This window comes from Scyliorhinus torazame, chromosome 8 (genome assembly GCF_047496885.1).
Source record: "Scyliorhinus torazame isolate Kashiwa2021f chromosome 8, sScyTor2.1, whole genome shotgun sequence".
NCBI lineage: Eukaryota > Metazoa > Chordata > Chondrichthyes > Carcharhiniformes > Scyliorhinidae > Scyliorhinus > Scyliorhinus torazame.
The window spans coordinates 280,311,842-280,333,758 of NC_092714.1; the positions used below are offsets into that span (position 1 = coordinate 280,311,842).

Sequence of the window (21,917 nt, forward strand, 5' to 3'; positions counted from 1 at the left end):
GGAGGCTTGTGACACTGGAGTCACTTCTTGTTCGTGCAAGGACTGCGCTCTGGAGTCTTGCGTTGCTTCTATCGTGCAGGCTGTCCACAAGCTCTCTGTGGAGGCTTGTGACACTGGAGTCACTTCTTGTTCGTGCAAGGACTGCGCTCTGGAGTCTTGCGTTGCTTCTATCGTGGAGGCTGTCCACGAGCTCTCTGTGGAGGCTTGTGACACTGGAGTCACTTCTTGTTCGTGCAAGGACTGCGCTCTGGAGTCTTGCGTTGCCTCTATCGTGGAGGCTGTCCACGAGCTCTCTGTGGAGGCTTGTGACACTGGAGTCACTTCTTGTCCGTGCAAGGACTGCGCTCTGGAGTCTTGCATTTCTGCAATTGTGGAGTCTGTCCACGAGCTTGCTGTGGAAGCTTGTGACACTGGAGTCACTTCTGGTTCATGCGAGGACTGCACTCTGGAGTCTTGCATGTCTTCTTTCATAGAGTCGGGAACGTTGAGCGGGACGTGGACCACGCTCTGTGTGGCAGCAGGGCACTCTCCGTGTGCTTGCACCGCTCCCTGTCTGTTAATGTCAGGCTGCAGCATCATCCGGTACTGATAAGTTGGAACGTCATATCTGCTGGATTGAAGATCCTCAAATCCGAAAAATGAATCCGCATCTGCGTCGGATTCAATGTGGGGGCCGCCAATGTGCAACACGAAAGGTTCGTCCGAGTCATAGTCGTATAGGACCACGGAGCTATCATTGGGCTCGCGAGGTCCGGAAACACTGTAAAGATCGTCATCGAAGTATTCAAGGTCGGAATCATCGGCTTGTGCGTAGGTAACTGCTTGTCGGAGGGTTCTTCGGAGGTCAAATTCATCTCCTGGGTCAATTTGCAGCACTGTGCTGTCATTCCAGGTGAGGGAAGGTTGTTTTACAGCTTTAACAGATTTTTGTTTTTTTGATTTGGGACGTTTCCCTTTTAAATTGGATTTGGGACGTTTCCCCTTTAAATTGGTGCAGTCTGGGGCCTCTGACATCCTGACGCTCGGTATGTAGCACGTAGGAAGCGACTGCGCATGCTCAGATCGCTGTTCCTTTACCGATGGCCGTTTTCTGGACTGCGCATGCGCAGCATTTCGCGCATGCGCAAACGAAACTTCCGGTTCTGCGCACTGCTCGCGCAACTGTGCTAGCGTGATACCTTTAGCAAGATGGCCGCCGACCTCGACCCAGCCCCCTCTCAGGCCCGGGATTTCGGCCTCTGGGAATTCGGGCTCCGGGATCCCAGCCACGAGGTGAGTACTGCAGCTTTTCTTACCTTTACTTGCCGATTGGATTGCGTTTTCTTCACAGTACTTGGAGAATTTGCCCAGGACTGCCTGGTAATCGTACCTTTGCTGCCTCCTGAAGAACCTGAACCTTGTGAATATTTCTCTTGCCCTTGCACCGGCGATGGTGAGGAGAAATTCAATTTTTTCGCTATCATCCAGGTCTTGGAGTTCAGCTGCCACCAGGAACAATTCGAACATTTGCCGGGATCGCCGCCAGTTTTCGCAGAGATCGCCGTAGCACTGGAGCGGCTGCGGAACCGGGAGCTCTATCATTTTGCCTGGGCACTGCTGGTTGTCTGTGTACACTGAGGTATGCCGGCAGGTATCGATCCACTCCTGTACCATGTGGTGTTGGGTGCTCTGGTGCACAGATGAGCCAACACAGTTGTATGTGGTACAACTCTATTTTATTTTAACTCTTATAATACAGTTCGTTCTGGATACTCTGCACGTGCTGTCTCCCTGAGTGTGTTTGGCAATAGATGTGTCCTGGTTCTCCTCTGCAGCTAATACTGACCACCGGGGGTCGTGTCTGTGCTTTTATATCTTTCTGTCATTGGTTGTGGTGTTGTGTGTTCTGATTTGTCTGTTGGTGTGTCTATCATGATGTGTGTGTTTGAATATCATGACAACCACCCTCCCAGGCAGCGCGTCCCAGACCCTCACCACCCTCCCAGGCCGTGTGTTCCAGACCCTCACCACCCTCCCAGGCCGTGTGTTCCAGACCGTCACCACCCTCCCAGGCAGTGTGTTCCAGACCCTCACCACCCTCCCAGGCAGTGTGTTCCAGACCCTCACCCCCCTCCCAGGCAGTGTGTTCCAGACCGTCACCACCCTCCCAGGCAGTGTGTTCCAGACCGTCAAAAAGGCATACGGGACACTTGCCAAAACTGATACGAGTGTAATTAGCTTCAATCGGTTCCTCTCAATCAAACCTTGTCTTGACAATAAGTCTCAGTTTCAGGATTAAAGCAGCTTCCAATCTCCGCTCCTCAGTTTGTTGCATTCAAGTCATTTCAGACAATGGATGGGATTTACCCTGCAGCCTGCCGTGTGTTCCTCAGCAGGAGAGACAGCCGGCCAGCGTGATCTACCGGTCCCACCATTGTCATCGGAGTTTCCCGTGTTCCGGCGTGGGACCGGAACCTCCCGTGTTCCGGCGTGGGACCGGAATTTCCCGTGTTCCGGCGTGGGAGCGGAGTTTCCCGTGCTCCGGCGTGGGAGCGGAGTTTCCCGTGCTCCGGCGTGGGACCGGAACTTCCCGTGCTCTGTCGTGGGACCGGAGTTTTCCGTGCTCCGGTGTCGGACCGGATCTTCCCGTGCCGGATGGGACCGGAGTTTCCCCTGTTCCGGCGTGGGACCAGAACTTCCCGTTATCTGGCGTGGGACCGGAACTTCCCGCTATCCGGCGTGGGACCGGAGTTTCCCGTGCTCCGGCGTGGGGCCGGAGTTTCCCGTGCTCCGGCATGGGACCGGAACTTCCCGCTATCCGGCGTGGGACCGGAGTTTCCCGTGTTCCGGCGTGGGACCGGAATTTCCCGTGCTCCGGCGTGGGACCGGAACTTCCCGCTATCCGGCGTGGGACCTGAGTTTCCCGTGCTCCGGCGTGGGACCGGAACTTCCCGCTATCCGGCGTGGGACCGGAGTTTCCCATGTTCCGGCGTGGGACCTGAGTTTCCCGTGCTCCGGCGTGGGACCGGAATTTCCTGTGACGTACTGCTAAATCCCGCCCCTTGTTTCTCTGCTCGATGAGATGAAGCGATATCTGGTCTCTGCTCCTTCCTAATTCTAATCTTTAACTTTCAGATCTCCTGGAAAAATCCCGAGTAATTTTCCAGCAACCTGGCGAAAGGAGTTATCACATTTATTATCAGATATTCTCTGGGAAAAAGACGGAACTGTTTGGTGAGTGTGAACGGTCACAATTCAACACCTCTCCCAACACCTTTGTATCTCAAACTTTTCTCGTTTAATAATTTGTCAGCATCCTGACCTTCAATGGGTGTGACTGGTACTGAGAGAGAGAACAGAGGGACCTGGTGTATCTGTGCGCAGATCATTGAAGGTGACAGAACAGGTGGAGGGAGCAGTTAATAAAGCAGAGAATATTCTGGGATTTATTAATAGGGGAATAGAGTACAAGGGTGAGGCGGTTCTGCTGAACTTATACAAGACACTAGTTAGCCCTCAGCTGGAAGATTGTGAACAGTTCTGGGTGCCACACTATAGGAAGAATGGGAAAACATTGGAGAGAGAGCAGAGGAGGTTTACAAGGATGGTTCCAGGGATGAGAAACTTCAGTTACGAAGATAGATTGGCGAGGTTGGGACTGTTCTCCTTGGAGAGAAGAAGGTTAAGAGGAGATTTGATAGAGATGTTCAAAATCATGAGGGAGATAGTGTTATGACGTCCTGGGTGAGTGTACGGTTAATTCCAGCCTCACAAACCCCAGAGTCCCACTTCCTATCATTTTCAGAATTATAAGGGTGCTGATCCAAATTTTAAGTTAATGAATTAGCTCATAATCGTCAGCCATAATTGCTGCCTGTCTAGCAGTTTGCACCCTCTGCTCTTGAACATGGCTTCTTATTGTAGAAGGTAGGGAATTCTTAAACTCCTCTAAGAGAATAACCTCTCCCAAAGCTTTATAAGTAGTTTTAACTCCCTATGCTTGTACCCGCCTATTAAAATTGTTCTGTTTAACCTTAACAAACTCTGCATGAGTCCCGTACCAGCCTCCCCGAACAGGCACCGAATGTGGCAACTAGGGGCTTTTCACAGTAACTTCATTGAAGCCTACTTGTGACAATAAGTGATTATTATTATTATTATTAAGTCATCCCAGCTGTCTCCTCAAATTCCAAAACTTTTGTCGATGTGCTTCGGAAACTAGCTCATATGCATCAAGAATAGTTTTTCCCCCTCATCATAATCCTTAAACTCCTGCTCTGACAAGGCAGCATGAATATCCTGTGCCCACCCCATCAGTTTACTCTGCTTGGGTAATGTCCACTTTTCTCTCGGCCACTCCATTCGGGTCGCTATTTTCTCAAAAGCCCTGAACGTTTTTACCGTGTAGGTAAGCCATATTGGCTGGGTTTGCTTGCTGGTTGGGGCTGTGTTGTTCACAATTGTTGAAACTATAAATGCCTTAATAAAAACATTTTTTTTAAAACAACGTTTTTACCTCCTTCCCTTTGAAATGTGGAGGGCCTGTATGAATTTAAACATATTATCACTGGGTTCCGTTCTAGGATTAAGCTCCCCTCTACTTTCTGCCAGCTCTCGACCCATTTCCAGTGTCTTAAACTGGAAATCTTTCTCTAATTCCAACCTCCTCACATCCATCTCCATTCCTATTTGCTTCATCTTCAGTTCTCTCTGTTTTAGTTGCATTTCCATTTCCATTCTTTTTAATTCCCTGTCATGCTCTAACTACAGCCAAACGCACTCCAGCTCCATTTCCCCACAAGAAGACGTCTCTGGTGCTACACCATCTCGTGGGCTCACCTGTACTCCCAGCAGCTCCAACAATGTTTAGCAGTCGCATCAATTACCTCCACCTTCACGGTTTTAAGTGATATATCCATTTTTAATTCACCTGCCAATTTGACTAGCGGGTCTTTGCAAAGCCCCATTAAGCAAACCAGAGTTCAGTTTTCCACCTGAAGAAAATGCTTAGCAGCTTCCAGAGTCATCCTGTTATATGACTACAAACTTAATTCGCGCAGTAATCAAAATTTGTCGTCTCATGTTCCAAGCTCCCGGACGAGCCCCCAATTTATGTTACGCCCTGGGCTAGTGCATGGTCGACTCCAGCCTCTCAGATCCCAGAGTCCCAACACAAGTGAATTAACCAATAATTCATAGAAAATTTGCAGAATCTTTGGCCCCCGTGACTTCTCAAGAAGTTATAGTCACCAGGTTTGTAAGTTGAACGTAATAACTGTTTATTTATAACAAAAGCAAAGTTGAAGTAGGCAGCAATTAAACAGAATAACGGTCAGCTAATCTACTACTTTGTTTTACCGCTCCACCCTTAACCCAAACGCACACAAGACAGACACAGACAGAGAAGGGGGAAAGGGTAAAATTATTAAGGTTTAAAGACAAAAGAAAAATGAGGGTCCTTGCTCCTGATGCTAAGTCGTTGCAGCAGGCCGACCTCCCAGGATGCTTCAGGATTGAAGCTACCGTTTTATTATTAGAGATAATCCTCTGGCAGTAACATTCAGCCAGTACTCCCAGGCAGCGTGAATTCCTCAGGAGAGTCACTTTAACTTTCATTAATTCTTAAGACTCTTTGTCTCAGTTTAGGCTAGCTCCAGCCAGAGTTTTAAATTAATTGGTTTCCAGGATCACCAGAATGTCCTCCAGCCTTGCTGAGGAAAGGACAGAGATACCCAAGTGAGACTTGCAGAGGTTTAAACAATTCTGTGAGAATCAGAATAGCTGCTCCCAGATCTGATCCCAGGAATGAATCTGAAAGACAAAACAAAGTCTCACAGAGGAAGGAACATTCCAGAGAAAAGTCTGACCAATCAGTATAATCTATTGACAAGGCCCGATAATTCAATCTATTGGCCGACAGCCAAGTCCATCAAGGTATGTCAGTGCTGATCCCTCTGGAATCTGCTGAACTGAAACATAAATAGCACCTTGCAACCTGCCTTGCCTTAGGTCATAGGTCAATCCTCAGCTTACCAGCCACTCAAAATAAAGGTGAAGTCCATCTTAAAGGTTTAGGCACAATAATTGTCCATGTACAAAAATTGAAATAGCAAAATAACAGAAATTAAAAGAGAAAAAACAAGGGATAAACAGGAATTAACAGGAGGATCCTTACACTTGACAGAGTAGATTAGGACAAACGGTACCTGCTCGTCAAAGGATCTAATATGAGAGGGTGCAGATTTTAAAGTGATTTGCAAAAGAAGGAAATGTGATATGAACCAAAAACAGTTTCACACAGTGAGTGGCTGGGTTCTGGAGTGCACAGCGAGTGGCTGGGTTCTGGACTGCACAGTGAGTGGCTGGGTTCTGGACTGCACAGCAAGTCGCAGGGTTCTGGACTGCACAGTGAGTGGCTGGGTTCTGGACTGCACAGAGAGTGGCTGGGTTCAGGAGTGCACAGCGAATGGCTGGGTTCTGGACTGCACAGCAAGTGGCTGGGTTCTGGAGTGCACAGCGAGTGGCTGGGTTCTGGAGTGCACAGCAAGTGGCTGGGTTCTGGAGTGCACAGCAAGTGGCTGGGTTCTGGAGTGCACACGAGTGGCTGGGAGCTGGAGTGCACAGTGAGTGGCTGGGTTCTGGAGTGCACAGCAAGTGGCTGGGTTCTGGACTGCACAGCGAGTGGCTGCGTTCTGGAGTGCACAGCAAGTGGCTGGGAGCCGGACTGCACAGTGAGTGGCTGGGTTCTGGAGTGCACAGCGAGTGGCTGGGAGCTGGAGTGCACAGCGAGTGGCTGGGAGCTGGAGTGCACAGTGAGTGGCTGGGTTCTGGAGTGCACAGCGGGTGGCTGGGTTCTGGAGTGCACAGTGAGTGGCTGGGAGCTGGAGTGCACAGCGGGTGGCTGGGTTCTGGAGTGCACAGTGAGTGGCTGGGTTCTGGACTGCACAGTGAGTGGCTGGGTTCTGGACTGCACAGCAAGTGGCTGGGTTCTGGACTGCACAGTGAGTGGCTGGGTTCTGGACTGCACAGAGAGTGGCTGGGTTCAGGAGTGCACAGCGAATGGCTGGGTTCTGGACTGCACAGCGAGTGCCTGGGTTCTGGAGTGCACAGCGAGTGGCTGGGTTCTGGGCCACACAGGGAATGGCTGGGTTCTGGAGTGCACAGTGGGTGGCTGGGTTCTGGAGTGCACAGCAAGTTGTTGGGTTCTGGACTGCACAACGAGTGACTGGGTTCTGGAGTGCACAGCGAGTGGCTGGGTTCTGGAGTGCACAACGAGTGGCTGGGTTCTGGAGTGCACAGCGAGTGGCTGGGTTCTGGACTGCACAGCGAATGGCTGGGTTCTGGAGTGCACAGTGGGTGGCTGGGTTCTGGAGTGCACAGCGAGTTGTTGGGTTCCGGACTGCACAGTGAGTGGCTGGGTTCTGGACTGCACAGCGAGTGGCTGGGTTCTGGACTGCACAGCGAGTGGCTGGGTTCTGGACTGCTCAGTGAGTGGCTGGGTTCTGGAGTGCACAGTGACTGGCTGGGTTCTGGAGTGCACAGCGACTGGCTGGGAGCTGGAGTGCACAGTGAGTGGCTGGGTTCTAGAGTGCACAGTGAGTGGCTGGTTTCTGGAGTGCACAGCGAGTGGCTGGGTTCTGGAGTGCACAGCGAGTGGCTGGGTTCTGGAGTGCACAGCGGGTGGCTGGGTTCTGGTCTGCACAGTGAGTGGCTGGGTTCTGGACTGCACAGCAAGTGGCTGGGTTCTGGACTGCACAGTGAGTGGCTGGGTTCTGGACTGCACAGAGAGTGGCTGGGTTCAGGAGTGCACAGTGAATGGCTGGGTTCTGAACTGCACAGCAAGTGGCTGGGTTCTGGAGTGCACAGCGAGTGGCTGGGAGCTGGAGTGCACAGCGAGTGGCTGGGTTCTGGAGTGCACAGCAAGTGGCTGGGTTCTGGAGTGCACAGCAAGTGGCTGGGTTCTGGAGGGCACAGCGAGTGGCTGCGAGCTGGAATGCAAAGTGAGTGGCTGGGTTCTGGAGTGCACAGCGAGTGGCTGGGTTCTGGAGTGCACAGTGAGTGGCTGGGTTCTGGAGTGCACAGTGAGTGGCTGGGTTCTGGAGTGCAAAGCAAGTGGCTGGGAGCCGGACTGCACAGTGAGTGGCTGGGTTCTGGAGTGCACAGCGAGTGGCTGGGAGCTGGAGTGCACAGTGAGTGGCTGGGTTCTGGAGTGCACAGCAAGTAGCTGGGTTCTGGAGTGCACAGCGAGTGGCTGGGTTCTGGAGTGCACAGCAAGTAGCTGGGTTCTGGAGTGCACAGTGAGTGGCTGGGTTCTGGAGTGCACAGCGAGTGGCTGGGTTCTGGAGTGCACAGCGGGTGGCTGGGTTCTGGAGTGCACAGCAAGTGGCTGGGTTCTGGACTGCACAGTGAGTGGCTGGGTTCTGGAGTGCACAGCGAGTGGCTGGGTTCTGGAGTGCACAGCAAGTGGCTGGGTTCTGGAGTGCACAGCAAGTGGCTGGGTTCTGGACTGCACAGTGAGTGGCTGGGTTCTGGAGTGCACAGCGAGTGGCTGCGAGCTGGAGTGCAAAGTGAGTGGCTGGGTTCTGGAGTGCACAGCGAGTGGCTGGGTTCTGGAGTGCACAGTGAGTGGCTGGGTTCTGGAGTGCAAAGCGAGTGCCTGGGTTCTGGAGTGCAAAGCAAGTGGCTGGGAGCCGGACTGCACAGCGAGTGGCTGCGTTCTGGAGTGCAAAGCAAGTGGCTGGGAGCCGGACTGCACAGTGAGTGGCTGGGTTCTGGAGTGCACAGCGAGTGGCTGGGAGCTGGAGTGCACAGTGAGTGGCTGGGTTCTGGAGTGCACAGCAAGTAGCTGGGTTCTGGAGTGCACAGTGAGTGGCTGGGTTCTGGAGTGCACAGCAAGTGGCTGGGTTCTGGAGTGCACAGCAAGTGGCTGGGTTCTGGACTGCACAACGAGTGACTGGGTTCTGGAGTGCACAGCGAGTGGCTGGGTTCTGGAGTGCACAGCGAGTGGCTGGGTTCTGGACTGCACAGCGAGTGGCTGGGTTCTGGACTGCACAGCGAGTGGCTGGGTTCTGGACTGCACAGCGAGTGGCTGGGTTCTGGACTGCACAGCGAGTGGCTGGGTTCTGGACTGCACAGCGAGTGGCTGGGTTCTGGAGTGCACAGCGAGTGGCTGGGTTCTGGACTGCACAGCGAGTGGCTGGGTTCTGGACTGCACAGCGAGTGGCTGGGTTCTGGACAGCACAGCCTGGAATTGTTCAATTGAAGCTTTCAAGAGGGTATTAAATGATTATTTAAATAAAAACACAGGAGTACGGGGAAATGGAGGGGAAAGGCACTGAGTCATTACGCTTGAATGGTAGGTATAGGCATGATGGGCTGAATGGCTTCCTTGTACGCTGTGAAAATTCTGTGAGACGGATGAGGGGGTTTAACCTATGGTTTGGGTGAAAATCTGGTCTGTGTAATATGTGTAAACACGTCCTGTAAATGTCCCCTTTCCATTCAGGGACATCATTGAGAAATAAGGAAAAAGAGTAAAATATTCTCCCCCTCCTCATTGCCCAGCTTCATACTGAGCAATGGGCAATCGATTAACAATGTCAAAACCTTACAGTTTACAGTCACTCAGAGAGACAATTAGGCTCGATCTGGCTAGAGTCAGACTGGACAGATGTGGAAATAATAGGGTTGTTGTAGTGGGAGACTTTAATTTTCCTCCTGTTGACTGGAAATCCCTTAGGGCGAGGGGTCTGGATGGTGAGGAATTTGTTCAGTGTGTCCGGGAAGGGTTTTTGGAACAATATGCGGATAGTCCGACTAGCGAGGGGGCTATACTGGACCTAGTATTAGGGAACGAGCCCGGCCAGGTCATCAAAGTTGCAGTGGGAGAACATATGGGGAACAGTGACCACAATTCTGTAAACTTTCGGATACTCATGGAAAATGACAAGTGTTGTCCTGGGGTTAAGGTGCTAAATTGGGGGAAGGCGAACTACAACCAGATTAGGCAGGATTTGGAGGCTGTAGTTTGGGAGAGGCTGTTTGAGGGTAAATCCACATTTATCATGTGGGAGTCTTTTAAAGAGCAGTTGATGGGAGTGCAGGTCAGGCATGTGCCGGTAAAAAGGACAGGAAAGGCAGGATTCAAAACCATGGATGACCAGGGAAATTGTGAATCTAGTCAAAAAGAAAAACGATGGATACATGAGGTCTAGGCAACTAAAAACAGATGAAGCACTTGAAGAATACAGGGAAAATAGAAAAGAGCTCAAACAGGGGTTAAGAGGGCAAAAGGGGGGTCACGAAATGTCCTTGGCAGACAGGATTAAGAAGAATCCCAAGGCATTTTATACATATATTAGGAACAAGAGGGTAGCGAGATAAAGAGTTGGCCCCTCAAGGACAAAGGAGGGAAATTATGCATATAACCAAAGGAAGTGGGTGAGATCCTTTGCATCGGTATTTGCAAAGAAGAGGGATACGTTAATTGGTGGTGTCTCAGAGGGATATGTAAACACTTCAGAACAGGTTTTTATTACGAGTGAGGAAGTATTAGATGTGGTAAAAAGCATTTAGGCAGACAAATCCCCAGGGCCAGATGGCATCTATCACAGATTACTGAGGGAGACAAGAGATGAAATCGCTGGGCCTCTAACAGAAATCTTTGTGACCTCATTGGCCACAGGTGAGATCCCAGAGGATTGGAGGATAGCCAAAGTTGTACTGTTTTTAAGAGGGGTTGCAAGGTTAATCCGGGTAATTATAGGTCAGTGAGCTTGACGTCAGTGATAGTGAAATTGTTGGAAAAGATTCTCAGAGATAGGATCTATGCACATTTGGAAGTGAATGATCCTTTTAGTGACAGACAGAATGGTTTTGTATGAGGGAGGTCTTGTCTTACTAATTTAATTGAGATTTTTGAGGAGGTGACAAAAATGATTGATGAGGGAAGGGCTGTGGATGTTGTCTACGTGGACTTTGGTAAAGGTCCCTCATGACAGGCTGGTGCAAAAGATTAAATCACATAAGGTCAGGGGTGAATAGCTGGATGGATCCAGAATTGGCTTGGCCGTAGAAGACAGAGGGTAGCAATGGAAGGGGTTTTTTGTGAATGGAGGTCTGTAACTAGTGGTAGTCTGCAGAGATCAGGGTCGAGATTCTCCAACCCCCCGCTGGGTCGGAGAATCGCCGGGGGCTGCCGTGAATCCCGCCCCCGCCGGTTGCCGAAGTCTCCGGCACCGGATATTCGGCGGGGGCGGGAATCGCCCCGCGCCGGTTGGCGGGCCCCCCCCGCGTGATTCTCCGGCCCGTATGGGCCGAAGTCCCGCTGCTAAAATGCCTGTCCCACCGGCGTAGATTAAACCACCTACCTTACCGGCGGGACAAGGCGGCGCGGGCGGGCTCCGGGGTCCTGGGGGGGGCACGGGGCGATCTGGCCCCGGGGGGTGCGTCCACGGTGGCCTGGCCCGCGATCGGGGCCCACCGATCTGCAGGCGGGCCTGTGCCGTGGGGGCACTCTTTTCCTTCCGCCTTCGCCACGGTCTCCACCACGGCGGAGGCAGAAGAGACTCTCTCCACTGCGCATGCGCGGGAATGCCGTCAGCGGCCGCTAACGCTCCCGCGAATGCGCCGCCCGGAGATGTCATTTCCGCGCCAGCTGGCGGGGCACCAAAGGCCTTTTCCGCCAGCTGGCGGGGCGGAAATTCATCCGGCGCTGACCTAGCCCCTTAAGGTGCATTCCGCACCTTTGGGGCGGCGCGATGCCCGACTGATTTGCGCCGTTTTGGGCGCCAGTCGTCGGACATCGCGCCGTTTCCGGAGAATTTCGCCCCTGTTCTGGGACTTCTGCTCTTTGTAATATATATAAATGACTTGGAAGAAAACGTAGCGGGTCTGATTAGCAAGTGTGCGGATGATACTAAGATTGCAGGAGTTGCGGATAGTGATGAAGATTTGTCAGAGAATACAACCGGATATAGATAGGCTGCAAAATTGGGCAGAGAAATGGCAGGTGGAATTTAACCTGGACAAATGCGAGGTGATGCATTTTGGTAGATCCAATTCAGGTGGGAGCTATAAAATAAATGGCAGAACCATTAGGAGCAGAGAGACACAGAGAGATCTGGGCGAGCAGGTCCACAGAGCCTTAAAAGTGGCAGCACAGGTGGAAATGGTGGTAAAGGAAGCATATGGCATGCTTGCCTTCATAGGATGGGATATCGAGTATAAAAGCTCGAACATTATGTTACAGTTATATAGAACGTTGGTTAGGCCACATTTGGAATACTGTGTCCAATTCTGGTCACCACACTACCAGAAGGATGTGGAGGCTTTGGAGAGAGTACAGAAAAGGTTTACCAGGAGGTTGCTTGGCATGGAGGGTATTAGCTATGAGGAGAGATTGAATAAACTGGGATTGTTCCCCCTAGAGAGACGGAGGCTGAGGGGAGGCCTGATAGAAGTTTATAAAATTATTTAGGGTATAGATAGGGTGAACAGTTGGGATGCTTTTTCCCAGGGTGGAAATGACAATTACAAGGAGGCACAAGTTCAAGGTGAGGGGGGGAAAGGTTCAGTGGAGATGTGCGGGGGAAGTTTTTTTACACAGAGGGTGGTGGTGGCCTGGAATGCACGGCCAAGTGAGGTGGTTGAGGCAGATACGTTAGCGACCTTTAAGACTTATCTGGATAGGCACATGAACAGATGGGGTATAGAAGGATACATGCGGTTGACCGGCGCAGGCTATGAGGGCCGAAGGGCCTGTTCCTGTGCTGTATTCTTCTTTGTTCTTTGTAAAGCGATGATTTTGTTCTTTTTTCCCCAAAAAATTTAGAATTCCCAATTCATTTTTTTCAATTAAGGGGCAATTTAACATGGACAATCAACCTAGCCTGCAGATCTTTGGGGTGTGGGGGGTGAAACCCACGCAAACACGGGGAGAGTGTGCAAACTCCACACGGACAGTGACCCGGGGCCAGGATCGAACCTGGGACCTCGGCGCCATGAGGCTGCAGTGCTACGCACTGTACCACCGTGCTGCCATGTGAAGCGATGCTGAGGGCACTGGGTAACTGGGAAGTCGGGAATGGTAGAACCAAAAGTCTATGTCAACAATGATATTAAGGATAAGCAGTGTGTGGGTGAAATAGGGTTAATTTGAGTCAAATTGAGTCATATTGTTTATAAGGAACTTAAACTGATAATTATTCGACTTTAATTTTGTGTCAGGTTTCATGCACAATGAATATAAAATCCAATAACTAGTGTAATCAGTGCCTGCAGTCACTACACAATGTAGTATTGTAATTAGTGTAATCAGTGTCTGCAGTTACTACACAATGTAGAACTGTAATCAGTGTCTCCAGTTATGACAGAATGTAGAATTGTAATTGGTGTAATCAATATCTGCAGTTATTACACAATGTAGAATTGAAATTAGTGAAATCAGTGTCTTGAGTTACGACACAATGTCGAATTGTAATCGGTGCCTGCAGATAATACACAATGTAGAATTGTAATTAGTGTAATCAGTGACTCCAGTTACTACACAATGTAGAATTGTAACCAGTGTAATCAGTGAATGCAATTACTACACAATGTTGAATTGTAATCACTGTAATCGGTGACTGCAGTTATTACACAATATAGAATTGTAATTAGTGTAATCAGTGTCTGCAGTTACTACACAATGTAGAATTGTAATCAGTGTACTCAGTGACTCCAGTTGCTACACAATGTAGAATTGTAATCAGTGTCTCCAGTTATGACAGAATGAAGAATTGTAATTAGCGTAATCAGTGTCTGCAGTTACTACACAATGTAGAATTGTAATCAGTGTACTCAGTGACTCCAGTTGCTACACAATGTAGAATTGTAATCAGTGTCTGCCGTTACTACACAATGTAGAATTTTAATTGGTGTAATCAATATCTGCAGTTAATACACAATGTATCAATGTAGAATTGTAATTAGTGAATTCAGTGTCTTGAGTTACAACACAATGTCAAATTGTAATCAGTGTCTGCAGTTATGACAGAATGTAGAATTGTAATTAGTGTAATCAGTGTCTGCAGTTACTACACAATGTAGAACTGTAATTAGTGTAATTAGTGTCTGCAGTTACTGCACAATGTAGAATTGTAATCAGTGTAATTAGTGTCTGCAGTTGCTACACGATGTACAATTGGTGATGGATTTGATCAGAGGGATCAATCCACTATCTTTTTAATTTTGTTTTTTTGTGACTGTCTACTTTTCTGTCCCCATTTTGCTGAGAACGCTTTGTACCATGTACTCTTGTGTTACCCCCTGTCCGTAATGAGCTTCTCTAAGGGAATTCTCCTGCTTTTATTATATGGAAGGATCAGAGCTTTGTTACGAGGCAGCTGAGCGTATCTGTTATATCTGTTAATCACCATCCACTCTCCTGGCTTTGAGCATGCAAATTATTGCAGAATGGTGAGGCGACTGTGTGGCCGGTGACAATTCTCAGCCCTGAGATTTACTGAGGGCCTGTCCCCGATCAGAATACTGAAGTTCAAAACTCTTTGTAATTTCACCTCTTACAGACCTGAATGGAAACGGTCGGGAGGGATGCTGATCCATAATTTTTACCCTAATGGTTTTTCTAGTTGTGTTTCGCCTCTTTGCTCCACTGTTTTCTGGGATTTCCTTTCACGCCCTGTTCCAGGCTGACCAGCCAATCGACCATTCTGGAGGAAGTTGGACTTTGTGCATCCTGATAATACTAATTCCCTTTAAACTCCAGTCTTCCTGGCGGCACAGGGGTGCAGTGGTTAGCACTGCTGCCTTGCGGCGCTGAGGACCCCGGTTCGATCCCGGCCCCGGGTCACTGTCCGTGTGGAGTTTGCACATTCTCCCCGTGTCTACATGGGTCTCACCCCCAGAACCCAAAGATGTCCAGGGTAGGTGGATTGGCCGCATAATTGCCCTTTGATTGATTTTTTTTAAAAACTCCAGACTCCCACAATTTTCTAATTCCCCCACAATTTGGCTGATTCCAAAGAGCTAGACTAACTTACACTGGGAGCTAGGGATTATTGTAACAAGGCTGTGCAGTCAATTTGGTCTAAACAATATTAGATCTCAGATTTAACTTTATCAAGACGTGAAAACAATTGTTGACCACAGATGAACAACACATTGGATCTAAGACCAATGAAATTTTGATGATCTAAAATTCCCCTTTATCACTAATTTGAGTTTTCTCTTTCCCAGATATGCTGCTTGTGAGTAACAATCCCTTTGACTATCATTTCTGCTCACAAGGGGTTGTTACCGTCGAGAATCTGGACGATGGTGAAGAACTGATGGCAACTGATGTAAGTATTTCAGATAGGGAGCAAAGTACAAAGGTCAAGTTGCAAAAGTCAGCTACCGTTGTTTCCTACGTCACCTTTGTTCACCTTTGACCCCACTACCCTCTCAATGGTAGATACATTAATGGTGTTCAAAAGGCATCTTAACAAAGACGTGGATAGGATGGGTATAGAGGGATACGGCACGACGAAGGGCTGAGGGTTTTGGCCAAGGTTGGTATCATGACCAGTACAGGGCTGAGGGCCGAAGGGCCTGTTCCTGTGCTGTATCATTCTTTTGTTCTTTGTTCAAACAATCGCCCCCATCTCCAGCCTCCCTTTTCTCTTCAAAATCCCTGAACATGTTGCCTCCTCACAAATCCACGGATATTTGTCCTGGAACTCCACGCTGGAATTCCTCCAATCAGGTTTCAGACCCTATCACAGTCCTGAGACAGCAGCTATCAAAGTTACAAACAAGGTCCTGTGTCATTGAGACAAAGATAAACCTTCCCTCCTTGTCCTTCTCGAGCTGCCTGCAGGCTTTGACTCGGTTAAACACACCGACCCCCTCCTTCGCCAGGCAGGTGGGCCGTTTCACCTGGGCCGAACTCTCTAATTATAGCCCGATAATCACTGGCAATGGCTTCTCTTCCTGTCCTCCAGGAACAGTAAAATTCCTTGGGATGTTTAAATACATTAAAGGTGCTACATAAATGCAAGATGTTCTTGTTGTTTTAATTAAATTGTTTGCTGTCTCACAAAAATATCAAAGAATCTTTGGGATGTCCGGCTGAAATCTAATTGCTTCACACAGCGAGGATCTGCGGGATTCTCCACTGACAGGATCCCTGCCCGCCAGCAGCACTCATGCACCCATGGGATTCCCGACGGCATGGGGCGCCACGATGGGAAACCCCATTGGCCGGCTGCGGGTCTGGAGAATCCCGCTGCCGGCGGGGGGCGGGGGGGGGGGGGAGGGCATGCCGGAAAATGGGGCTGGCAGGCTGGAGAATTCTGGAGGAAGTTGGACTTAGTGCATCCTGATAATACAGCGCTCCAGAACCTCTTCAAATTATTCTGCTGTTCAATGAGATCCTGACAGATCTTAAATGTTAACCAACCTTGGCCCTCTATTTCTGAATACAAGTAATGTTTGAGACTGACTGTTGAAGGTAGTGGATGGAGAGCCAATCAAGCGGCTGCTTTGTCCTGGATGGTGTTGAGCTTCTTGTGTGTTGTTGGAGCTGCGCTCATCCAGGCAAGTGGAGAGTATTCCATCACACTCCTGGCTTGTGCCTTGTAGATGGTGGGCAGGCTTTGGTGGGTCAGGAGGTGAGTTATTCGCTGTGTAAGATTCCCAGCCTCTGACCTGCCCTGGTAGCCACAGTATTAATGTGGCCGGGTCCAGTTCAGTTTCTGATCAATGGTAACCCCCAGGGTTTTGATTGTGGGGGATTCAGTGATGGTAATGCCAGTGAATGTCACGGGGTGATGGTTAGATCCTCTCTTGTGGGAGATGGTCATTGCCGGGCACTTGTTTTTTTTTTTTTTTTAAATTATTCTCCTTTTTCACATTTTCTCCCACATTTACATCCATCAACAATAAACAATAATCAGCAAGATATGTCAATCCCCATAATAACAACAACGATCCCATCTACCCACCAACCCCCAAACCTCAACCCGCATGTTTACATAAACAAATGACAAAAAGGAATCAGGGATTACCCATAGTCACCATTAATCTTACACAGCTCCCCCCCCCCCCCCCCTACCCCAGGTCTCCAGCTCCTCCCGTCCACTGCCTCTTGTAAAACTCCTCCTCCCAACCTCGGTTCCTTCCCCCCAACTTTCCACCCCGGCTAGACCACTCGGACCCTGTCCTGCCAGGCTCCGATGGCCGCAGCCCCTCCCCCCACCTCACTCCCGTTCACTGGCCGGCTTAAACCGGCCAGCGTGGAGGCCCCCGCCCGGGTCCCTTTCCCGGGTCCCTTTCCCACTTGCCCGGCCCTAGGAAAGCCCAAAGATCCCCTTTTAGCACACAAACCCCGCATATCCACCTACACCCCAAAGAACTCTCATTTCGAGTGAAAGTCCCATCCCTTCCCTTGTCCAAATATATACCACCTTGGCTCCTTTAGTCTCTACACCCACGTGCAGTGATACAAAAAAGAAGAAAATACAGTCAAAGAACAAAGAACAAAGAAATGTACAGCACAGGAACAGGCCCTTCGGCCCTCCAAGCCCGTGCCGACCATACTGCCTGACTAAACTACAATCTTCTACACTTCCTGGGTCCGTATCCTTCTATTCCCATCCTATTCATATATTTGTCAAGATGCCCCTTAAATGTCCCTATCGTCCCTGCTTCCACTACCTCCTCCGGTAGTGAGTTCCAGGCACCCACTACCCTCTGCGTAAAAAACTTGCCTCGTACATCTACTCTAAACCTTGCCCCTCTCACCTTAAACCTATGCCCCCTAGTAATTGACCCCTCTACCCTGGGGAAAAGCCTCTGACTATCCACTCTGTCTATGCCCCTCATAATTTTGTATACCTCTATCAGGTCGCCCCTCAACCTCCTTCGTTCCAGTGAGAACAAACCGAGTTTATTCAATCGCTCCTCATAGCTTATGCCCTCCATACCAGGCAACATTCTGGTAAATCTCTTCTGTACCCTCTCTAAAGCCTCCACATCCTTCTGGTAGTGTGGCGACCAGAATTGAACACTATACTCCAAGTGTGGCCTAACTAAGGTTCTATACAGCTGCAACATGACTTGCCAATTCTTATACTCAATGCCACGGCCAATGAAGGCAAGCATGCCGTATGCCTTCTTGACTACCTTCTCCACCTGTGTTGCCCCTTTCAATGACCTGTGGACCTGTACTCCTAGATCTCTTTGACTTTCAATACTCTTGAGGGTTCTACCATTCACTGTATATTCCCTACCTGCATTAGCCCTTCCAAAATGCATTACTCACATTTGTCCGGATTAAACTCCATCTGCCATCTCTCCGCCCAAGTCTCCAGACAATCTAAATCCTGCTGTATCCTCAGACAGTCCTCATCGCTATCCGCAATTCCACCAACCTTTGTGTCATCTGCAAACTTACTAATCAGACCAGTTACATTTTCCTCCAAATCATTTATATATACTACAAAGAGCAAAGGTCCCAGCACTGATCCCTGTGGAACACCACTGGTCACAGCCCTCCAATTAGAAAAGCATCCCTCCATTGCTACCCTCTGCCTTCTATGGCCTAGCCAGTTCTGTATCCACCTTGCCAGTTCACCCCTGATCCCGTGTGACTTCACCTTTTGTACTAGTCTACCATGAGGGACCTTGTCAAAGGCCTTACTGAAGTCCATATAGACAACATCTACTGCCCTACCTGCATCAATCATCTTAGTGACCTCCTCGAAAAACTCTATCAAGTTAGTGAGACACGACCTCCCCTTCACAAAACCGTGCTGCCTCTCACTAATACGTCCATTTGCTTCCAAATGGGAGTAGATCCTGTCTCGAAGAATTCTCTCCAGTAATTTCCCTACCACTGAAGTAAGGCTCACCGGCCTGTAGTTCCCGGGATTATCCTTGCTACCCTTCTTAAACAGAGGAACAACATTGGCTATTCTCCAGTCCTCCGGGACATCCCCTGAAGACAGCGAGGATCCAAAGATTTCTGTCAAGGCCTCAGCAATTTCCTCTCCAGCCTCCTTCAGTATTCTGGGGTAGATCCCATCAGGCCCTGGGGACTTATCTACCTTAATATTTTTTAAGACACCCAACACCTCGTCTTTTTGGATCACAATGTGACCCAGGCTATCTACACCCCCTTCTCCAGACTCAACATCTACCAATTCCTTCTCTTTGGTGAATACTGATGCAAAGTATTCATTTAGTACCTCGCCCATTTCCTCTGGCTCCACACATAGATTCCCTTGCCTATCCTTCAGTGGGCCAACCCTTTCCCTGGCTACCCTCTTGCTTTTTATGTACGTGTAAAAAGCCTTGGGATTTTCCTTAACCCTATTTGCCAATGACTTTTCATGACCCCTTCTAGCCCTCCTGACTCCTTGCTTAAGTTCCTTCCTACTTTCCTTATATGCCACACAGGCTTCGTCTGTTCCCAGCCTTTTAGCCCTGACAAATGCCTCCTTTTTCTTTTTGACGAGGCCTACAATATCACTCGTCATCCAAGGTTCCCGAAAATTGCCGTATTTATCTTTCTTCCTCACAGGAACATGCCTGTCCTGTATTCCTTTCAACTGACACTTGAAAGCCTCCCACATGTCAGATGTTGATTTGCCCTCAAACATCCTCCCCCAATCTATGTTCTTCAGTTCCCGCCTAATATTGTTATAATTAGCCTTCCCCCAATTTAGCACATTCATCCTCGGACCACTCTTATCCTTGTCCACCAGTACTTTAAAACTTACTGAATTGTGGTCACTGTTACCGAAATGCTCCCCTACTGAAACATCTACCACCTGGCCTGGCTCATTCCCCAATACCAGGTCCAGTACCGCCCCTTCCCTAGTTGGACTGTCTACAAATTGTTTTAAGAAGCCCTCCTGGATGCTCCTTACAAACTCCGCCCCGTCTAAGCCCCTGGCACTAAGTGAGTCCCAGTCAATATTGGGGAAGTTGAAGTCTCCCATCACCACAACCCAGTTGTTTTTACTCTTTCCCAAAATCTGTCTACCTATCTGCTCCTCTATCTCCTGCTGGCTGTTGGGAGGCCTGTAGTATACCCCCAACATTGTGACTGCACCCTTCTTATTCCTGATCTCTACCCATATAGCCTGCAGTCATGAGGTTACATCGGCACATGGCCATTCCTCAATTTGTCAGTTCTGCCACAGTCCTTCTGCTTTCGCAAACTCCTCCGCTGCTTCCGCCGTTCCAAAATAAAAGGCCCTGAGCTTGTAAGTCACCCTCAGCTTCGCTGGATATACAATGCCGCACCGCACCTTACCAATGTACAGTGCCCTCTTCACCCGGTTGAAGGCAGCCCGCCTCCTTGCCAGCTCCACCGTAAAGTCCTGGTATACACGTATACCAGCTCCATCCCACTGCACCACCCGCTTCTGCTTGGCCCAGCTCAGGACCTTCTCCTTTACCCTGTACCTACGGAAGCACAGAGTCACTGCCCTTGGCGGCTCACTCGCCTTTGGTACAGGCCTCCACGACCGATGAGCCCGATCCAGTTCATATCGGGAGGGATCCTCCCACTCCCCCAATAGTTTTGCCAGCATCGCGGCAAAATACTCAGTCGGCTTTGGTCCTTCAACTCCTTCGGGCAGCCCCACGATCCTCAAATTCTGTCGCCTGGATCTGTTTTCCAGATCTTCCATTTTTCCTCGCAGATCCTTGTTAGTATCCATCACCTTCCGCATCTCTTTCCCCATCGAGGCAAGTTGATCACCGTGCTGCAATAACATCTCCTCCACTTCCTTCAGCGCCTCCCCTTGCTCTCGCACCTCCGCCACTGCGCTCGCCACCTCCGTCCTCACCGGGGAAACTGCCTCCTCCACCAGCACACTCAAAACCTCCCTCATCTCCTTCCTCACCGTCTCCCTGCATTTCGCAATCTGCGCCAACTGCTTTTCAAATTCCGCAGCCATCACCTTAGTTATTTCTTCAGCCGTAAGCAGTGCGGCCTCCCTGGTGCTCCAGCCTCCATTTTCCTTGGTGACCCCGCGGTGACCTTTCCACTCCCCGACGGACCTGCAGCTGTTTTTTTTTTTTTGGCCTTTTTTTTGCTCACCCTCGACATTTGTCTTTGGGTTTTTTTCCTCCTGTGTCTTCACTGTGCCTCCTCCGTGCCTCCTCCCTGCTTCTGCCGCCTCCGCGGACCCTGGGACCGGGCTTAAAGCCCCGAAAATGCCGTTGCCGAGCGGGAGCTCTCCATTGTGCGGCCGCCTCCCGCCCGCCGGCACCGGAAGTCCCATTGCCGGGCACTTGTGTGGCGTGAATGTAACTTGCCACTTGTCAGCCCAAACCTGGATACTGTCCGGGTCTTGCTGCATTTGGACAGGGACTGCTTCATTATCTGAGGAGTCGCAAATGGTGCTGAACATTGTGCAGTCATCAGCAAACATCCCCACTTCTGACCTTCTGATGAAAAGCAGGTCATTGATGAAGCAGCTGAGGATGGTTGGGCCTGAAGATTCTGCATTGAGGATGCAGCAATTATCAAGTTGTGATGTCAATCCTGTGTTCTCTACCAAGACCAGTAAAATCTACACATGTCACAGTCTGAGGGAGCAATTGAATATAGTGAAAGACTGACACAGAGATCAATATAGCAAAGAAGAATCATTTTCTGTTGTTTCTGCTCTCAACAGCACGCCATGGACATCCTGGGCTTTGTACCTGATGAGAAATATGGCTGTTACAAAATTGTAGGAGCAATCATGCACTTCGGAAACATGAAGTTCAAACAGAAGCAACGGGAGGAACAGGCAGAGGCAGACGGAACCGAAAGTAAGTCACCGTCCCCATCGAACACTCCCGGGACAGGTACAGCACGGGGTTAGATACAGAGTAAAGCTCCCTCTACACTGTCCCCATCAAACACTCTCAGGACAGGTACAGCACGGGGTGAGATA

At 49.7% G+C, this 21,917-nt stretch overlaps 1 protein-coding gene across 3 annotated transcripts in view; it reads left to right on the forward strand.

Moving 5' to 3' along the window:
• Positions 1-21,917, forward strand: part of LOC140428683 (myosin-7-like) — a 324,346-nt gene that overhangs the window by 38,713 nt on the left and 263,716 nt on the right. For all 3 annotated transcript variants that reach the window (XM_072515412.1, XM_072515413.1, XM_072515414.1), the window contains 3 exons: positions 3,115-3,213; positions 15,217-15,320; positions 21,654-21,792. In XM_072515412.1, the coding sequence (XP_072371513.1) occupies positions 3,115-3,213; positions 15,217-15,320; positions 21,654-21,792 (342 nt within the window). The remainder of the gene's footprint in view (positions 1-3,114; positions 3,214-15,216; positions 15,321-21,653; positions 21,793-21,917) is intronic.